The sequence below is a fragment of the Spinacia oleracea genome, chromosome 3 (assembly GCF_020520425.1).
Source record: "Spinacia oleracea cultivar Varoflay chromosome 3, BTI_SOV_V1, whole genome shotgun sequence".
Taxonomy (NCBI): Eukaryota; Viridiplantae; Streptophyta; class Magnoliopsida; order Caryophyllales; family Amaranthaceae; genus Spinacia; species Spinacia oleracea.
In genome coordinates, this window is record NC_079489.1 from 21,454,028 (window position 1) to 21,470,932 (window position 16,905).

The 16,905-nt window shown below is 33.8% G+C and overlaps 1 protein-coding gene and 1 pseudogene across 2 annotated transcripts; both read left to right on the forward strand.

The window, feature by feature from the left end:
• The first annotated feature begins 2,114 nt into the window (after positions 1-2,114).
• On the forward strand, positions 2,115-9,303 carry LOC110790979 (CBL-interacting serine/threonine-protein kinase 1). Of its 2 annotated transcripts, XM_021995735.2 has the most exons (12): positions 2,115-2,507; positions 2,676-2,738; positions 6,988-7,059; positions 7,169-7,276; positions 7,433-7,513; positions 7,604-7,783; positions 7,883-8,095; positions 8,219-8,320; positions 8,431-8,547; positions 8,662-8,724; positions 8,811-8,885; positions 8,977-9,303. In XM_021995735.2, exons 1-12 carry the CDS (start codon positions 2,313-2,315, stop codon positions 9,073-9,075), a joined length of 1,368 nt encoding a protein of 455 aa, XP_021851427.1. In that variant the 5' UTR covers positions 2,115-2,312; the 3' UTR covers positions 9,076-9,303. The 2 variants fall into 2 exon arrangements, with proteins under 2 accessions (XP_021851427.1, XP_056695868.1); XM_056839890.1 differs by lacking the exons at positions 2,115-2,507; positions 2,676-2,738 and adding an exon at positions 5,197-5,347.
• Positions 9,304-11,894: 2,591 nt separating this feature from the next.
• Positions 11,895-15,174, forward strand: LOC110790966 (probable LRR receptor-like serine/threonine-protein kinase At1g63430; annotated as a pseudogene).
• Positions 15,175-16,905: the final 1,731 nt, after the last annotated feature.

The window sequence follows — 16,905 nt, forward strand, 5'->3', positions numbered from 1 at the left end:
TCAAAACAATTACTATTCTGCATCCTAAAGCACATCTCGTACTCCACCGCTTCTAGCTTAACGCGAGCAGTGATTTTCGATGTTTTCGCATCTTTCCAAGTAAAGCCCTTCGCAATATGCGCCCGAATTGTTCTAATTGACGAGTTGATGATAAACCCTAAACCTGTATGAATCCAAATCTCCTTCCCAATTATTGAAACCTTAAAAAAGTTCTCATCCATGGATGGGAATCAAGAACCTAGAAAACTCTAGGAAAAACCCAAATAAATTGGAAATAACCCAAGAATAAATTGGGAACAAATCAACGGAAAAAAAAAAACAAGACAAAAACAATGATAAAACAAGAATAAGGGTCGGAAATAGTCTAATTTCCGAAGAAATTAGGGTATTTCCGGCCTAAACGGCAAAGAAAACTAAAACCCTAAAAGAGGAGAGAGAAGAGAGAAAAAGGAGAGAGAGGAGCGGCAATTATATGAATAATCTAAAATAACAATAATAACAACAATAATAACAATAATAATTATTATAATTATAATTACTATATATAGTAATAATTATTATAAAAGGTCTTGCATGCACAAGATGTAAATAATTTTTTTATACACTTAGATAACTTTTACCCAAATTTTTATAACTTTTACCTTTTGAGTTGACTACTCCGGTGTACAATACCACTACAAATAAGAATTTGTGTAATTATTATCTAATTTGATCTAAACTTACGTTTTCTGATCTGAAATAAGATACCAAAGAGAGCCTAAGAACACACCAAATGTTATCCATAAATAACTGAATTTCAACAAACAATGATATTTACGAAACAGATTGTTAACAATAATATAATTATTTAATAATATTTTTCTTCGCACAAAACATTAAAATTACGACCGAGTGGATGACTATTTCAATCTCGTCCTCATGGTGTGGAATGGATATTCTCGATAGTTACAAACTTTTAAAAGCAAAAAAAATAAGCACTCAACATTCTAGATTAGAAGAAATACAAGTAGTAAACACATAATTAAACAACCACCTCTCCAAAAAACACCAAAAACGAAAAGCACCTTTGTTAATGCTTTATTAATGTGGCATTCGCTCGGACTTGATAAATATATTTTAGGTCCAATAAATTTAAATAAGTTTTTAAAGTTTTTACTTTCTATAAATGTCAATCATATTTAATAAGTTTTGATTTCAGTTGTGTCAATTAGGTCTAATAATTTTTTCTATAAGCGCTTAATTAAGGCAAACCTACAATCTAATATATTATATACTATATATAATATAAAGGGGAGTTTTTTTGGTGAACATTTAGAGTGTCCGCGTAGGATTGTCCAGTCACATAATCAAATATAATTTTATTTTTAAATGATAAATTATGAGATAATTATTGTATTTAGATTTTAGGATAAACGAAATATAGAATTTAATCAATAAACAATTCAATATAAGCTAATATGTACATTAATCGATTAAAAATTACCGGCACAAAATTTGTCAAAAGCTTGGGATAAGATTTGATAGAAATTCATGGAGTTCTTTTGTATCTTAAATATTAGTATATGATCGAGTTACTACTCTATTAATTATGTACGTAATACTTCGTTTTTAAATGAAAATTGACCCCTGTATCGCACGGGCTTAAATCTAGTAAATATTATATTCCATAGAAGAATGTAAAAGTTACCTCAGATGCTTAAAATTATCCGATATAAAAATTTGTTTATTTTTAATGGTAAATTGTTCTCTTTAATAAACATTGACAAATATAGGTAAATATTTAACACAATAAAATATACCATAAAAAAATAATTCATACTCTTAAAAGTTAATCAAAATATGGTACTCCGTAAGTTATAAAAAAGTAAGAAAAATAATTTCCGATATCCAATAAATGAATTGCACTGAGTTATCGTCCACTCAAATAAATAAAACAATCTCAAAAAGAAAAAAGTAAAAATCTCTCCGGATTTTTTTCCAAAAATATATCCCATTTCTTCCTCCCACAAAAAGTAAAAGTAAAAATAAAATAATCCAAAAGTTAATCCACGTCGATAATCTCGTGAGTCGTGACAAATCCTCGATTCCACGTTAAATAGAAGAAGAAGTTTGACACCCAAATTTTTATACGCCACTCTCTCCATAACTGAAAATCGCACAACACATATAAATTTTTCAAACGCATTTCATTTTTTCCACCAACAATCAAAACAATTAATTTTTTTTTGTTTGACACTATTCTTCCCCATTTTTTTCCTCTGCAAATTTCTCACACCATTAAAAAGAAAAACAGAGGAGAGAGAAAAACGTAGATGGTGAGAGAGGTAGAGGAAGAAAGAGGGGGTAATAATACGGGAATGCGATTGGGTAAATACGAGCTTGGTAGAATTCTAGGCGAAGGGAATTTTGGCAAGGTTAAATTTGCTAAGAATATTGAAACTGGGAATTCTTTTGCTGTTAAAATTTTGGAGAAGAAGAAGATTCTTAATCTCAAGATCACAGATCAGGTTGATTAAATTGAATTCATTTGATTAACGATTAATTTGATTCATACCCATGTTTTGGTTTGATGTTAATTTTAAGGGGTATTTGCTTTTTTGTTGATTAAGTTTGATTTTTTTGTGTTATTTTTGGGAATTAATTAATCTCAATTTTGTTGCTTTTGTTTTTAACAGATAAAGAGAGAAATTGGTACTTTGAAGCTTTTGAGACACCCCAATATTGTCAGATTACATGAGGTAATTTAAACGCCTTTTTACCCCAAAAAATTATTTTACTTTTCTGTATTGCTGGATGGTCTAATATAGACTAGTTACGTATCATAAATTATAAATTTGGCATATCAATTTTTTATTAACTTAGGGTAAAAAACTATTCCGTAAAAGTCTAAAAGGTAGACTTTGTTGGTCATTTATCCATTTCGTGTTCTTGTCACATAATTAAAGGATCCACTTTGCTAAACACTTTGGATATACTCCAAATTTAACTTTACATTTCGCGAAAGAAAGGTAAAAAAAGCTATTATATTTAAAAATATTGAATAATAACAATTGACGGGTGTTTTTTCATAAATTCTCAAAATACAATACCACAATATTGAATAATTTTAGAAATATTGAATAATAAAAAGCGATTGTATCTATATTCATAATACAATACTTCATACTTCTTTATTTGTGGTTATTGGTTTTCATGCATTCATAACCATTCATCTATTAATATTTCATTTAGACTCGGATTATACTTATGCATTCACAACCATTCATCTAATAATACTCCATTTGCATTCAGATCATACAAGAGTGATTAATACGAGAAGGCATGAATGTTAGTGTCATTAAAGTTTGAGACTCTATGCGGAAATCAAAAATATCCTGTATTTTTGTAGTTCTCCGAGGAAAAATTAATTATTTAATTGGTTGGAAAGTATTTGCAGAATATTTTATGAGGTAACTTATTTTAATAAATAATAATGTAATTAATATTTGCAGAATGTGCAAAATTTTGCTTGGCTGTGACATAAACCAAAATTTTTGTTTGACGTAATAATCATGAAATGTTGAAATAATCAATAACCCCCACCATGTGCATTTGCTTGCTTGTTGGAAACTCTTCAAAACCCCCCACCTAAATTAATTTTTTAGTTGAAATAAAATGTTGGACTAATAAATTTTTCTTAGGTTAATTTTTAATTAAAATGTTTGACTAATAACTTTTTCTTAGGTTTTATAAATTATGACTAATACAAACTGTTACACCGTAATTAATAATTATAGCTTAATGATGAATAAAATTATAAATGTCATTTTCTTTTTAAGTGGTCTTCTCCTTTGAATTAACTTATAAAATGGAGTTACTCCACATTTTCTGCTCCATTACTTGTACGTAATAATTTTTGATAAAAATAATAATAATCGTGATTTAGAAAAAAATAACTTTCCAAAAATGTTGGAATTTGGTTTGCATAAAACCTTAAATATACAAAATTAGATTGACTTTTAGGAATAATGGTGTCTTTTTTTTTTCCTTTGGCCAGATTTGTCATGATATGAACTTTTTCTTTGGAGAATAGTAAATGATCAGCTTAAACCACAATCTAAGTAGTTCGTATAACAATTAGGTGAAACTCTTTGCGTCAATCATTGTACGTTTATCAATATATCTCAAAAATTATCTTATCTTATTTTATCGGTTCACGTGTATTAGAAATGTGAAAAAGACAACTAAAATCTTTCTAGATCCAAAATTAATTATGTCTTCTAATCGCAATTGAGTAGTTGGAAAGAGTTAGTAGTGTGGGGAGACGCAATATCCATGTTTTCCACATTTTACTCTCACAAGAGTAAAACTTTCTAAATCTGCCGTCCAATTATTAAATTAAAATTCATATCCGGCTATCAAGCCGCGTGGTTGATTTTCATATGCTCTGTTTGGGGCCTTAATTTCTTACTCTTATCATCTAATGGGATAAAATATAAATATAAATATAAATATACTTCGTATTAAACAAAGAAAGCTTTGTGCAACATAAATCTATTTAATTAAGTGTTGGATAAAATTGAAGATATTATGTGTATAATTAAGAACCCAGCTCATATTTAATAGGCTTGTAATCACTTTTGAGGATCTTTGCTGTTGAAATGGTGTTTCCGGTAGGGTTGACTAATTGTCATTAACAACTTTCATTTTTATTCTTTTAAAGCATCTTTTCTAGGTAATCAGCCAACTCATATTCAATAATCATCTAATCACTTTTTTCCCAATGCAATAAAATGTTTTGTAGTATTTCTTGTTATAGTATTAAGATGTTTCTTGCTCATCGTCGTCGATACCCACCAGAAATCAGGAGGAACATCACTACCTTTTATGACTCTCGAGTCTCTCTAGACTAACATTTTCTCATATCATAATGCCTATCCCTTTATCTGTCGTACCATGTTCAATAGCAATAAACCAATACAAGTTAGTGGAGGTCACAGGATCGAGTCCCATCAACTGCAAAAATGTTTGGGAGTGACTCAAGCGAAGACCTGTATAGCTAAACTGGTTAACCTGTGCAAGGTGATGGTTCAGTAGGGTCCCTTAATAGCATGTCAGCTGAGTAGGAGTTGTGTTGCGTGGTTTGTGGTTCAAGTATTTGACAAATGTTTGCTTATAAAATTAGACCCTATCAAGTTGTCTTATAGTGGGCCCCACCTTAAACGCCAGGACCCGTAATGTTAAACAAAGACAGAAAATAATTTGAGGTTGCTACTCCTGGATCTCTACTGGAGGGGTTTTATTGGTGAATCTGTCGTCTTATGCACTATAAGACGCTAGTTGGTGTGGTAGATGTGAACTATTCTGGGTAAGCCACACAAATTATTGACTACTCCGCATCATTTAAAGTAAGAAATTTTGTGTGGATCATTCAATTCTTTTTATCCATTTCAATATTACAACATTGAGATTTGATACATAGTCACTGTATTCTTAGAGTACTACCTCCGTTTCACAATACATGCAATATTTTTTTTTTTGTCAAAGTTGGTTGATAAATAGTGTCCAAATGAGAAACGATGCAAGTATTGTGAATTGGAGGTAATATTGTTTATCAATTCAGAACAATATTTGATCATAAGACCTGAAACTTTAACCAACTAAGCTAGTTGACATCCATGTTGGAAGACAGTTGCCATATTGCCTGTATATCATAAAATACTTTGTCAAATAATCAACATTTTTCATGAACTAGATGTTGCATGTGCTATGCCGGTCCATGGTGGAGTGGGGTCCTATAATAATAATGCCAATTAGCAATCATCCAATTGTGGTGCCCATAGTATCATTTTATATATGGCCTTTTCTGGGACTTTGCCGTCTCTTGGGTGAATGGTGGGAGGGATTTGCTGAAAGTAGATGTGCAATTTCATGATAACCTTATCATAACATTGTTTTTATAACTCTCTAGGAAGTTTTCGTTGTCTAGGAATTTAAATCTGTGGCACAAAGGTCCCATCAATACAAGAAGATTTATGTGACTAACTTTGTGTTTAATGAAAATTTCTCTTTCTTGTTAAAACAAAAAGTCGCTACAAACACAGTGTTGAAGACATTTTTCTTCGTCTGTCGCAAATCTATGCTTTGTTAGATATATAATGTGGTAGTTGTCAATTTCTTGTAAATAATCCGAGATAAAAAAACAATTAAGTCCAATTTAATTTCATCGACTCGATGGACAGGTCGATATGAATTATGAAATATGGCAAAAATAATTCTTTGAAAAAAAAAAAGAGGAGTCTTAGCCACACCCAAAACAAGAAATACGGGGTCAGTAGAAGTCCACATATAAGGGTAGCTATCTATGGTCCCCTTATAAAGTTATAAGACATTGCTATCTCAAATACAGTTTGAACTTATATGGTGTAAACTGAAATGTTCTACCTGGGGAAGCTTTATATGGCTTGGCTACCATCCAAATCAATAATTAAAGAGCATCCTAATCAGAATGACAGGAAAAGTAAAAAATGGTGTGAGTTATGGGATGGACCCCCATCCATACTACAACTTACAAACTGCATCAGATTTTAGGAATCTAAATCTAATTTTATACTGTAAAAAATTTGTATGGAATTCTTGTTTATCCACTCTTTATTTTCTTACTTTGGTTTCTTTGGATGGGGTTCACAAATCACAATGGTCGTTGACCGTAATATGTGTATGGTGTTCCAAATGTATATGCACCATATTTGAAGTTTTACCCTTGTCACTTCATGCAGAACGAACATATAGATTCTCATTTTCAGTCTGAACTTGATCACATTCATTTTAAAAAACGGGTTCATATATATTAAGACCATCACTCGCATTGTGCTCTTGGATGTATGATATAATTTACATTTGTGCACGGGTTTGGTTTGTTCAAATCACGGTCTTTAGAAGAAACAATCAGTTTTGAGCCATATCAAAAGTAGACCGAGCTAATCAAGCTTTGGTGATTGATTGCAGGTCTTGGCAAGCAAAACAAAGATATTCATGGTCCTAGAGTATGTACATGGAGGAGAATTGTTTGATAAAATTGTAAGTAATTTCTACACATAACGTATCATTCTAGCTCAAGCTGACACCCCAATGTATATTTTCAACTTTAAATTGTTTTCTATTACTGAAGCAGCTAATAATTTTACAGGCATCCCGAGGGAAACTCCCAGAGAAGGAAGGTCGAAGGCTTTTTCAACAACTTATTGACGGTGTCAGTTATTGTCATGACAGGGGTGTCTTTCACCGAGACCTTAAGGTTAGATACTGGCTAAACAATCACAAATTTACTCTTCTCTTGTGAGTTGTGATTAGAAGTTTAACTGTCAACTATGAAGGTTTTTGTTGGAGCATATGAATGAGTATGACATTGCTATTATATAGGTCTTCTGACATTTTCTTCTCAAATTTGCAGCTAGAGAATATCCTTGTAGACGGAAAAGGAAACATAAAAGTATCGGACTTTGGCCTTAGTGCATTACCCCAGCATTTCGGGGTAAGTAGTAAAAAATACTCGAGTAACTAGACACTTCAACCTGTATTCAACTTCTGAATCTGTGGTAGTTTTTTCATTTTGTTTTTCTAGAGTGATGGCTTGCTACATACAACCTGTGGGAGCCCAAACTACGTTGCTCCTGAAATTCTTGCTAATAGGGGATATAATGGTGCTACGGCAGATGTTTGGTCTTGTGGTGTCATTCTCTATGTCATTCTTACAGGTTATCTTCCTTTTGATGACAGGAACCTCGCTGTCCTTTACCAAAAGGTATTTCTGTTTTTCTTTTTATAAATTAGTACTCCCTATCACCTGACTGTAAATGTAGTTGGTTTTAGTTTATAATGTTGTATGTCATCGATATTACAGATTGCAAGAGGAGATGTTCAGATACCTAAATGGCTCTCTGCTGGTGCACAAAAGATGATAAAGAGGATTCTTGACCCGAACCCTGTTACACGAATAACAGTAGCTGAGATCAAAGCAGATCAATGGTTCAAGCAAGGCTACGTTCCTTTAAATCCTGATGATGACGAAGATAACATATATATAGACGAGGAAGCCTTCTCAATTAACGATGAGGTAATGGTCGAGATTGATTCTTTCTTTTCTATTTCATTTCTATTGCATTCCCATGTAATGTTTCGTGTATACTGTGGAGATACTAAAAGTTTACTGTTGGCTATATACTTTTATATGAATCAGTCTGATGGAGAGAAACGCCTTGGAGCCCCTACACTCATCAACGCCTTTCAGCTAATTGGAATGTCTTCATTCCTCGACCTTTCAGGATTCTTCGAGAAAGAGGTGAGAACACAAGAAATTTCTAACTTCATTCAAACGTAAAGACTGTAATTGTTACGAAAAAACCCTGAAAAAAGTGTTTGAGTGAACAGTTGCTTGTTGAATGTTTGTAGGATGTGTCTGAGAGGAAGATCAGATTCACGTCCAATCTTTCGCACATAGAGTTGCTCGAGAGAATTGAGGATATTGTAACGGGACTAGGATATTCAGTTCAAAAGAAAAATGGGAGGGTAAGTTTTAACAAACTGTTAATTTGACCCCTCAATTTTTTTTGTCAACAGAAAACCACAATTTTGATTTACACTGTAGAGGTTTGAGTGTTCAAAATTATTTGTGTTTCTCAGCTGAAGGTGGTGCAAGGGCAAAGAGATCAGAGAGATCCACGAAGCCTTTCAGTTGCAGCAGAAGTAAGTATAAACAGAGTTTATTTTAGGTCTAGCATATTAACAAATACACAAATTTGCCTGCTGACTTTTTTCCCATAACGTTGCAGGTTTTCGAGATTAGTCCATCACTATATGTAGTTGAATTGAGAAAAACTTATGGAGATTCTTTAATTTATCGCCAGGTTAATGTCCATCTCCTTAAATGTATCACAAAGTTTTGAACTTGCTTCCAGAATTATAGAACTAAATAATTTACACTCTCTGTTTGTGCAGTTGTGTAACAAATTATCGAACGACCTTGGTGCATCAAGAAGCCAGGAGTTGTTAGGTGCAGCCATCCTGAGTGCGGAAACTGTATCAGAGGTTTACTAGATTACAGTTTCAATATTGATGTAATTTCAGTTTCATTCCCAGAAAAGAGCCATAGTCACTCAAAAAAAAAAAAAAAAAATTTGTGATTTTAGTAATATGTAATTAGTATTATTTTTTGTTTGTATTTTGTTAATTCCTTGTAAAAAGCATGAAGGAAAAAGAAATGCAATGCAATGAAATGAAATCGAGCTTCAAATATTTTATGAAGCTCTACAGAATTCTCGTCAATGTCCCTCCTCTCAATTACAAATGCTAAACAAAAAAAACAGGAACTTGGTGAAAGTAATCTTGAAATGGTGCAAAAAATAAGCTTAACTGAGCAAAACATGAACAACACACTCTAATTACCTGAATAAATTAATCATACCGACACTACTACAAAACGGGGGTTATCTCGACACCTGAGCCTCGACACCTGCCGCATGGCGTTGGGCCAGGCGTCGAGAAACTTGATGACGCCTAATTGTCGACGCCTTTCAGCGTCCCTAATGTTGGCTATAACTTTAGGCGTCATCAATGCATGTGCTATGCACGTGTTTTTAAATTTGGAAGCTGAATCTACGCGCGCTTCTTATTTTTGGTTGAAAATTGGAAATTTATTTAGGCGGTTTTTTTTTAAGGAAATAAATTAATAAATTAATTATTTTACTAAAACAAACCACTACGTGTACGTAAACCGTTCTAGCTAATTCAATTCTCTCAAATTCAACCCTAACTAGCTTTTGAGCCCGTTCAAAGAACGGACGGTTGTGTGGTGGTTACTATGTATTTAGTTTATCTTTTTAAGTTTAAATTTTATTGAGCTTGTGATTTTAGAGAGAATATATGATTAAATAGAGGTGAATTTTAAAAGTCGAAAGAATACATAAATTAAATAGTGTAGTAATATTGAGTGTTAATCGGTAAGATGAAGTGGGAAATGTTGAATGAATAGATTGGTGAATTGATGTTGTATGAGGAAGATGGAGCGACAGGGGTGATTGGAGTTGTATAATATATCAAACAACGAAGAAAAATAAAATAAAAACCAAATTGATGGAGGAAAGAATGGATGACACGTGTCATCTAATAAAATGTGGTTTTCCTTTTTATAGACTAGGTATAGATTATTCTAAAACACCATACTCAGCCATACTCATTGCGCGCTGGACGTTTTTCTTTCTCTGGCTGACCTCTCAGCAAATTCAAGAACCTCAATTCGATTTCCTTTCTGCCATTGAAATTCAGGTTTGTGTTATTCCTTTTTCTATTTAATGGCGAAGAATTGCTGAATAATTTTCCTTCGAATTGCTTTAATTTTTTGATTCTCCATCTTCTTCTCACATATATATCATCTTCTTTTCCGGCTTGCCTCTCTGGGAACCTCAATTCGATCTCCTCTCTGCCATTGAATATTCAGGTTTGTGTTATTGTTTTTTCTATTTAATGGCGTTTAATTGCTGAACAATTTTCCTTCTTGCTCTAATTTTTTGATTCTCCATCTTTTTCTCATATATATCAATGAGTCAGGGGTGGAAAATCGCGAATTGGTTGTTGGAATCTCGAATTGTGTGCTGAAATTTCCGAGGTACTTTGCTGTGTTCTCTTTTTTCCATCGATGGAATCCATTCAGTTTGATGTTATTTGACATGTAGAATCATGTGAATTATGTAAAACGCGAGATTGAACGTGGAATTGCTTGATTATTGAATCTGTTAATCTGTCCGGGTTTGGACCGATGAACACCCTGGTTGTTACTACAACTAACGGATTCTTAGGGAATCAGTTAGGCTGACGTGTAGCTGAGTCAGCAGTAGTTAGTTAGGGTAGAGCTGTGCCTTGCATCACACACTGCTGCACTACATTGCACTGCTATGTATTACATACAACAACCATTGCTTAGTACAATCTAGCATCATCACATAGTAATCTAACAATTACTCGTCTCCTTTTTTTTTCGAAACTCTGATTTTTTTCCAAAGTGCCAATTTCCCCACCCCCAAAACTCTGAATTTTCGGTGTTATCCCGCTCTGATGATATGCCGCACCATTGCTACGCTTGCAATCGAACCTTCGATCACAAAAAGGGGTTCGAAGATCATAATGACTCAAATCGTCATAGACACTGTAAGTTTGTTTGTCAAATTTGCAAGTGCAAATTCAGTACTTCTCAAGACCTTGAAGAACATCGGCGAAAAGTTCATCCCAAAGATAGAAATAATAACTATTGAAGGTAGTTATCGTTAACTGGGTTTCTTTGTTTTTGTTCCATTTGTTTCTGGGTTTTGTTTATGTTCATAATTTATTCGGATTTTCTTAGGGTTTGATAGAAATTTGAGGACGCACGCGGAAGTTTTGATGGACTTGAATAATATAAACTTTATCATTGATTACATTAACAAGAATTGTACAACAATATTTGCGAGAGCCCATGTCTCTCACTTATATCTTTGGTAGAACTCTTGTTTCTACCTCTCACTCATATTTTTTGTGGGAGTCTCTTGATTAGCCCACCCTCTCAACTTATGCATACAACTTATTTATAGTTGGTGTATCATACTTTCTAGATTTTTCTACACTTATCTAATCTTACATAATTCCACATCACATGTCCTAGATGCTTCTAGATACACATCACTTGATTTTTCATTACTCATCTAGATTTTTCTAGAGTAACCTCTAATACTCCCCCTTAATCTAGAAAAATCTTGTACTTTAAAAATATTTCTTCGAAAATCTCGTTGATGCACTTGTCACCAACCACCAATCGACAATAAACGTTTGAGTTCCAATAATGTTGGCACCCGTGTTACCAACCTCCATCTTCTCGATACCTTTTATTAATCTTGATGATCTTCTCGTTGGTATTCATGTTACCAACTATCCCACTGATGCACATGTCACCAGTTATCTCATGAAATTTTTCCTCAAATTTTATTTTGTTATTGGCGCTCATGTCAACAACCACCCCCAACAATTTTCTTCTTCTAATCTTGCAGATTTTCAACTCTTTGTGTTCGTACCCTTGTTACCAACTTGCTCCAATGTCATTTGTTTCTCCCGATTTTTCTTTTGTTGTGGTGCTCATGTCACCACCTAGCACTGCAAATGCTCATGTCACCACCACCTAGCACTGCAAATGCTCATGTCATTAGCAAACTCCAAGGGTATGTTTAAACTGATGGGATTAACTGATTTTTTTCCCAAAGAATCATCTGATTGGGTTTATTTCGAAAGAAATTGGCTTATTGAATAACCTTATGGCAACGGATCTTGGGGCAAATCAGTTTTTTGGGCCCATACCTCATGAAATAGGGAACTTGAGTACCATCAAGAAGATGTATGGAAGAATTTGGTGTAATTGATTGTAGTTTTTTGTGGATTTTCTTTACTCAGTTTCCTAATGAAGCTCTTTTTAAATTTGCAGGAACCTACAGTCCAATGTGTTGACCGGAATGCTACCTCATGAGCTTGGCAATTTGAAATCTCTTCAGGAGCTTCAGCTGGACAGAAATAAGCTCCAAGGAAATGTAATTGGTCTTGCCAATGCGAATTCTGAATCCAATATGCATGGAATGTAAGTATCGTTTACAATCTACACTCTACCTAGAAGTTTCTTGTGAAAACATTGTCTTATCAAACAATGTGTATGTATCTAATCATTGGATGAAAGTATCTAATCACTGGATGAAAGTAGTTCTTTTTGAAGTGAAATTTCTTTTATTGGCATATGTGACAATAGTAACTGTATGTGACTATGGAAGCTTTTGACTTTAGTGTCTGACTGTCAATTATCAAATATCAATGCGATGACAACTCGTTCCCGCATTTCTGAAGTCATTTTGAAAAGAGTAAAGCCTACAGATCTTTTGCTATGGCTTCTTCAATCTAGTCATGTTATCGTGTATGATTTACACCAATAGTTGTTATAAACAGTTAAAAATATATAAGGACCGTATCTTGTAGAGTTGTAGGCTTAGTCTCATGACAAATTTGGAGACTCTTCAGAGAAAATATGGCAGCTGACAATGGTGAACTTGAAGTTCTTGAGCAAATTTCCTTTCATCTTGGTTTGTTGATTATAGCCTCTAAAGTATGCTCAGAGAGGTGAAGTCCAAGAAGTATTAGTACAAGTTACTTGAAATAGCACTCTTGATAATACAAGTACCCTGAAGATAGAATAGTTGACTTCTATAGAATCTGTCTCTTAGTTCTAAGTTCGTATGTTGTATATTTTAAGGCTTGATTATCCAATGCCTACAACTATTCTTTTTAATTTCCACTTTATGTACAGTATTCAAGTTGTGTTGACATCTTGGTTTGCATCAAATGAGAATGTAATAGGTCTTTGTCGCTTGCCTCTGCTAAAGGTTGTTGATTTGTCATTCAATGGGAGTGATGAAGAACGCTTGGCAGTATATTTTGGTAAATCTTCTACTCTAGCAACTACTATCTCCAGCTCTCTGAACAACATCCAAAATATATTTGCTGAATTTTCTGTTCTCTGGTAACTAAACAGCTGATTTTGAGTTGGTTGAGAGACATTCATAGATACAACAGACAAGAGCTTGAAGTGGCTTGTGAAGACTTTAGCAACATAATTAATTGGATCTTCCTCTGATTGTATGATTTACAAAGGCACGATGAAAGGTGGATCTGAGATTGCAGTGATATCCTTTTTCTATCACGAGCTTTATTTCCAGAGAGAGGTACTGCTTCATTATTCTGTTTTGTCCTGATTTATTGTAAGTTTAAAGATATTTGGATTCTTACTTATTTAAACTATACCCTGATCAGGTGGCAGATTTAGCAAGACTAAATCATGAGAATGCTGCTAAGCTCTTAGGGTATTGCCGAGAGAGTCCTCCATTCACAAGGATGCTTGTTTTTTAATATGCATTTATATGAGCACCTGCATTGTAAGTGAACTTGTCATTTTTCCAGTTATTTTGTGCTTGTCCTCCAAATCAGCAGAAGTATTGATGATGCTATTTTGAAATGAAGCCATGTTTGCTGATGGAGAAGTCTGCCAGCTGTCTTGGACACGGCGAATGAAAATCATAATTGGTATTGCTCGTGGATTGAGATATCTTCATACGGAACTCAACCCTCCCTTCACTATATCCGAGCTGAATTCTAGTGCTGTATATCTTACAGAAGATTTTTCACCCAAGGTAAGATATTTAGTGTCTACTTTCGTTTCTTTATTTCCTATGCACTCTATTTAGTTTTTGGGGATGTTATAACATTATTAATTAGGTAATTTTTTAAATGCTTAATATATTTATAATTGATCCACGAACTACTAAGTCAAACTTTTCTTCTAACAACTGGTCGATTATGAAAGCTGGAAGACTATGATTGCAAGATCAGAGAAAAATTCATCAGCCGTAGATAGTAATGGTGCTATATGTGTTCTGCCACGCTCATTTGAGGCACGTCATCTAGACTTGAAAGGAAACTATTATGCATTCGGAGTTGTACTAGTTGAGATAGTCACCCTTCTCCAAAGACACAGGAAACTTGGTATGACATTAATCATTGAATAAGCTATCTCAAGGAAAACAAAAAAAAAACCAATCTAATTAAATTAGCTTACACTAATATTTATTCTCTTGTTTCAGGGTAAGGAGTACCTTGAGAAAGAACTGAAGCATTTTGAATATGAGGACCTTAATCCTGATCCTGTGTATGTGTGTGTGTGTGTCAGCAGAGCTCAGATCATCCTCTTTGGCATGGGCATAGCTGTCTCTCTCGATATGATATATACAGTTGACCCTAGTTAGTATATCACTATTTACATAGTGGAATACTGTAAAGAATTTGATGTTAACTTTGTCTTGATCTGTCTGTGTCAGCTGAGCTCATATCATTCTCTTTCGCTCTCTCGAGATGATAATAGTTGACACAAATAACATACTGTAAAAGTGTAAAGCAATTATAGTCTTTGATGATAGTAGTTAACACAAGCAAATTATAGTTTTGTCCACGTCTTAGGGAATACGTAGTAGTATACTTTACAAAAAGAGCTTCATGGATGCTCTGATTGTACACTGAGAATCTTGCTAGTAGATTGATATGAGTATTACTAAACTGTGTATTACCTCTGTTTCCTTTTTACACGCTATACATCATTGCTTTCTATATCGTCGCTCTTCTGTCCTACTAACGACTTTCTTTTATTTATGGGTAAAAAATGTAGACTTTTAATAACCATGACAATCTAGTACTCCCTCCGTATTTTTTTAAGAGATACACTTGTCTTTTCCGGCCGTATTTATTTAAGAGATACGCTTGCCATTTTTAATAACTTATCAACTCCACCATCTAATTAAATAATACATCTAATATACCATATCACCCACCATTCTATTAAACAAATATTTTCATAAACCCACCCCACACTCCACCCACCAAAATGACATGGTCCCCACATATTTAATTATTAAAATATCTATCCAACCCCACTTGCTTTATTATTTTATTTCATTCAATTATTCTTCTTAATACCCGTGCCCGACCAAGTGTATCTCTTAAAAAAATACGGAGGGAGTAACATACTTTTTAAAATTTTATCTTAATTATACAAGTTACGTTAATGGACCAAAAATGTCTTTTATCCCTTGCTTTCTTTTTAGAACACTTCTTATTATATAAAGAGTAGCCTATATTATGGGTTTCTGTTTCTTATAGTATGTAATACGAAACATTTATAATCAATCAGATAGCCTCTCATATTAGTTGATTGTAGACTACGTAGGAAATTGAAAGGAGGAGTCTACAAGTGCTTGTGTGTGATTGTGAGGCTAAGCTCGATAAGGTAAGTTACTATATTCACCGCTTTGTCAAACCATGTGAAAATATAGTTTTGATATGACAATGTGTAGTCTACGTGTATTGTATGGTGTTAAGGAAGGAATTTTTCCGATTGTTTCGATGAAATCCTTATGGTAGTTATTAATATCCCTGATAGTTGGGATTACTTGGTGGCATCCGTATTACTCCATGTTCTTTTATAATTTCATTGTCTTCTTTGTGAAGTTAAATGTCTTTTTTAATACTCCATCCATCCCAAGCGCACATATTTTATGTCACATCCGTTTCGATTCTATTGTCATATCTATTTTAATATTTAATAGCAGGGAGGTTGAAGACCCACGTGGCCCCCTCCTAAAATTTAGAATTTTATTACTCCCTCCATTCCTAAATAAGTGTCACTTTTCTATTTGTGGCTTTCCCTTATAAGTGTCACATTTCTATTTTTGAACATATACTTTTTCCACTTTTCCATACACTTTTCCCACTATTCTATAAATCATTATTACTTTTACTTACACATTCTACACTTTTCCACTTTTCAATCCCACATACTGTGAGGGGGTCGAAAAAGCGCGAGGCTAATGCGTGACCTCGTCCCTCGTGGGTGTGACGATTCTTTTTTATTCAATCAAGTGTAATTGGATTTCCTGTGAGTTTACACCCAATTGACTAGTAATATAGGAGTCGCCATTCAGTTTTTAACGACAATGAGAAAAACTGACAAAACCCGGTTATCGTGACATAAAGGGAGTGCAATTATGTTTGACCACGACGGCCGTAGGTTCCCTTGTGATCCCTGGTGTAGGGATCTCTCAACATACACCCGCAAGGTAGAGATTGAGGGTTTGGGGGACTGTAACTACCGAGAGGAGTACTTCGCTCGTCGATAACTCCAGAGGCAGGATATCCTTACTAGCTCAGCATAAATAATTGAAGGGACATGCGTTAACTATTAAACTAATCTGAGTTGATTTTAGCAATATGCAACATATAATACTAATTCGATCGTGATTATCTGATTTAAATAGCATT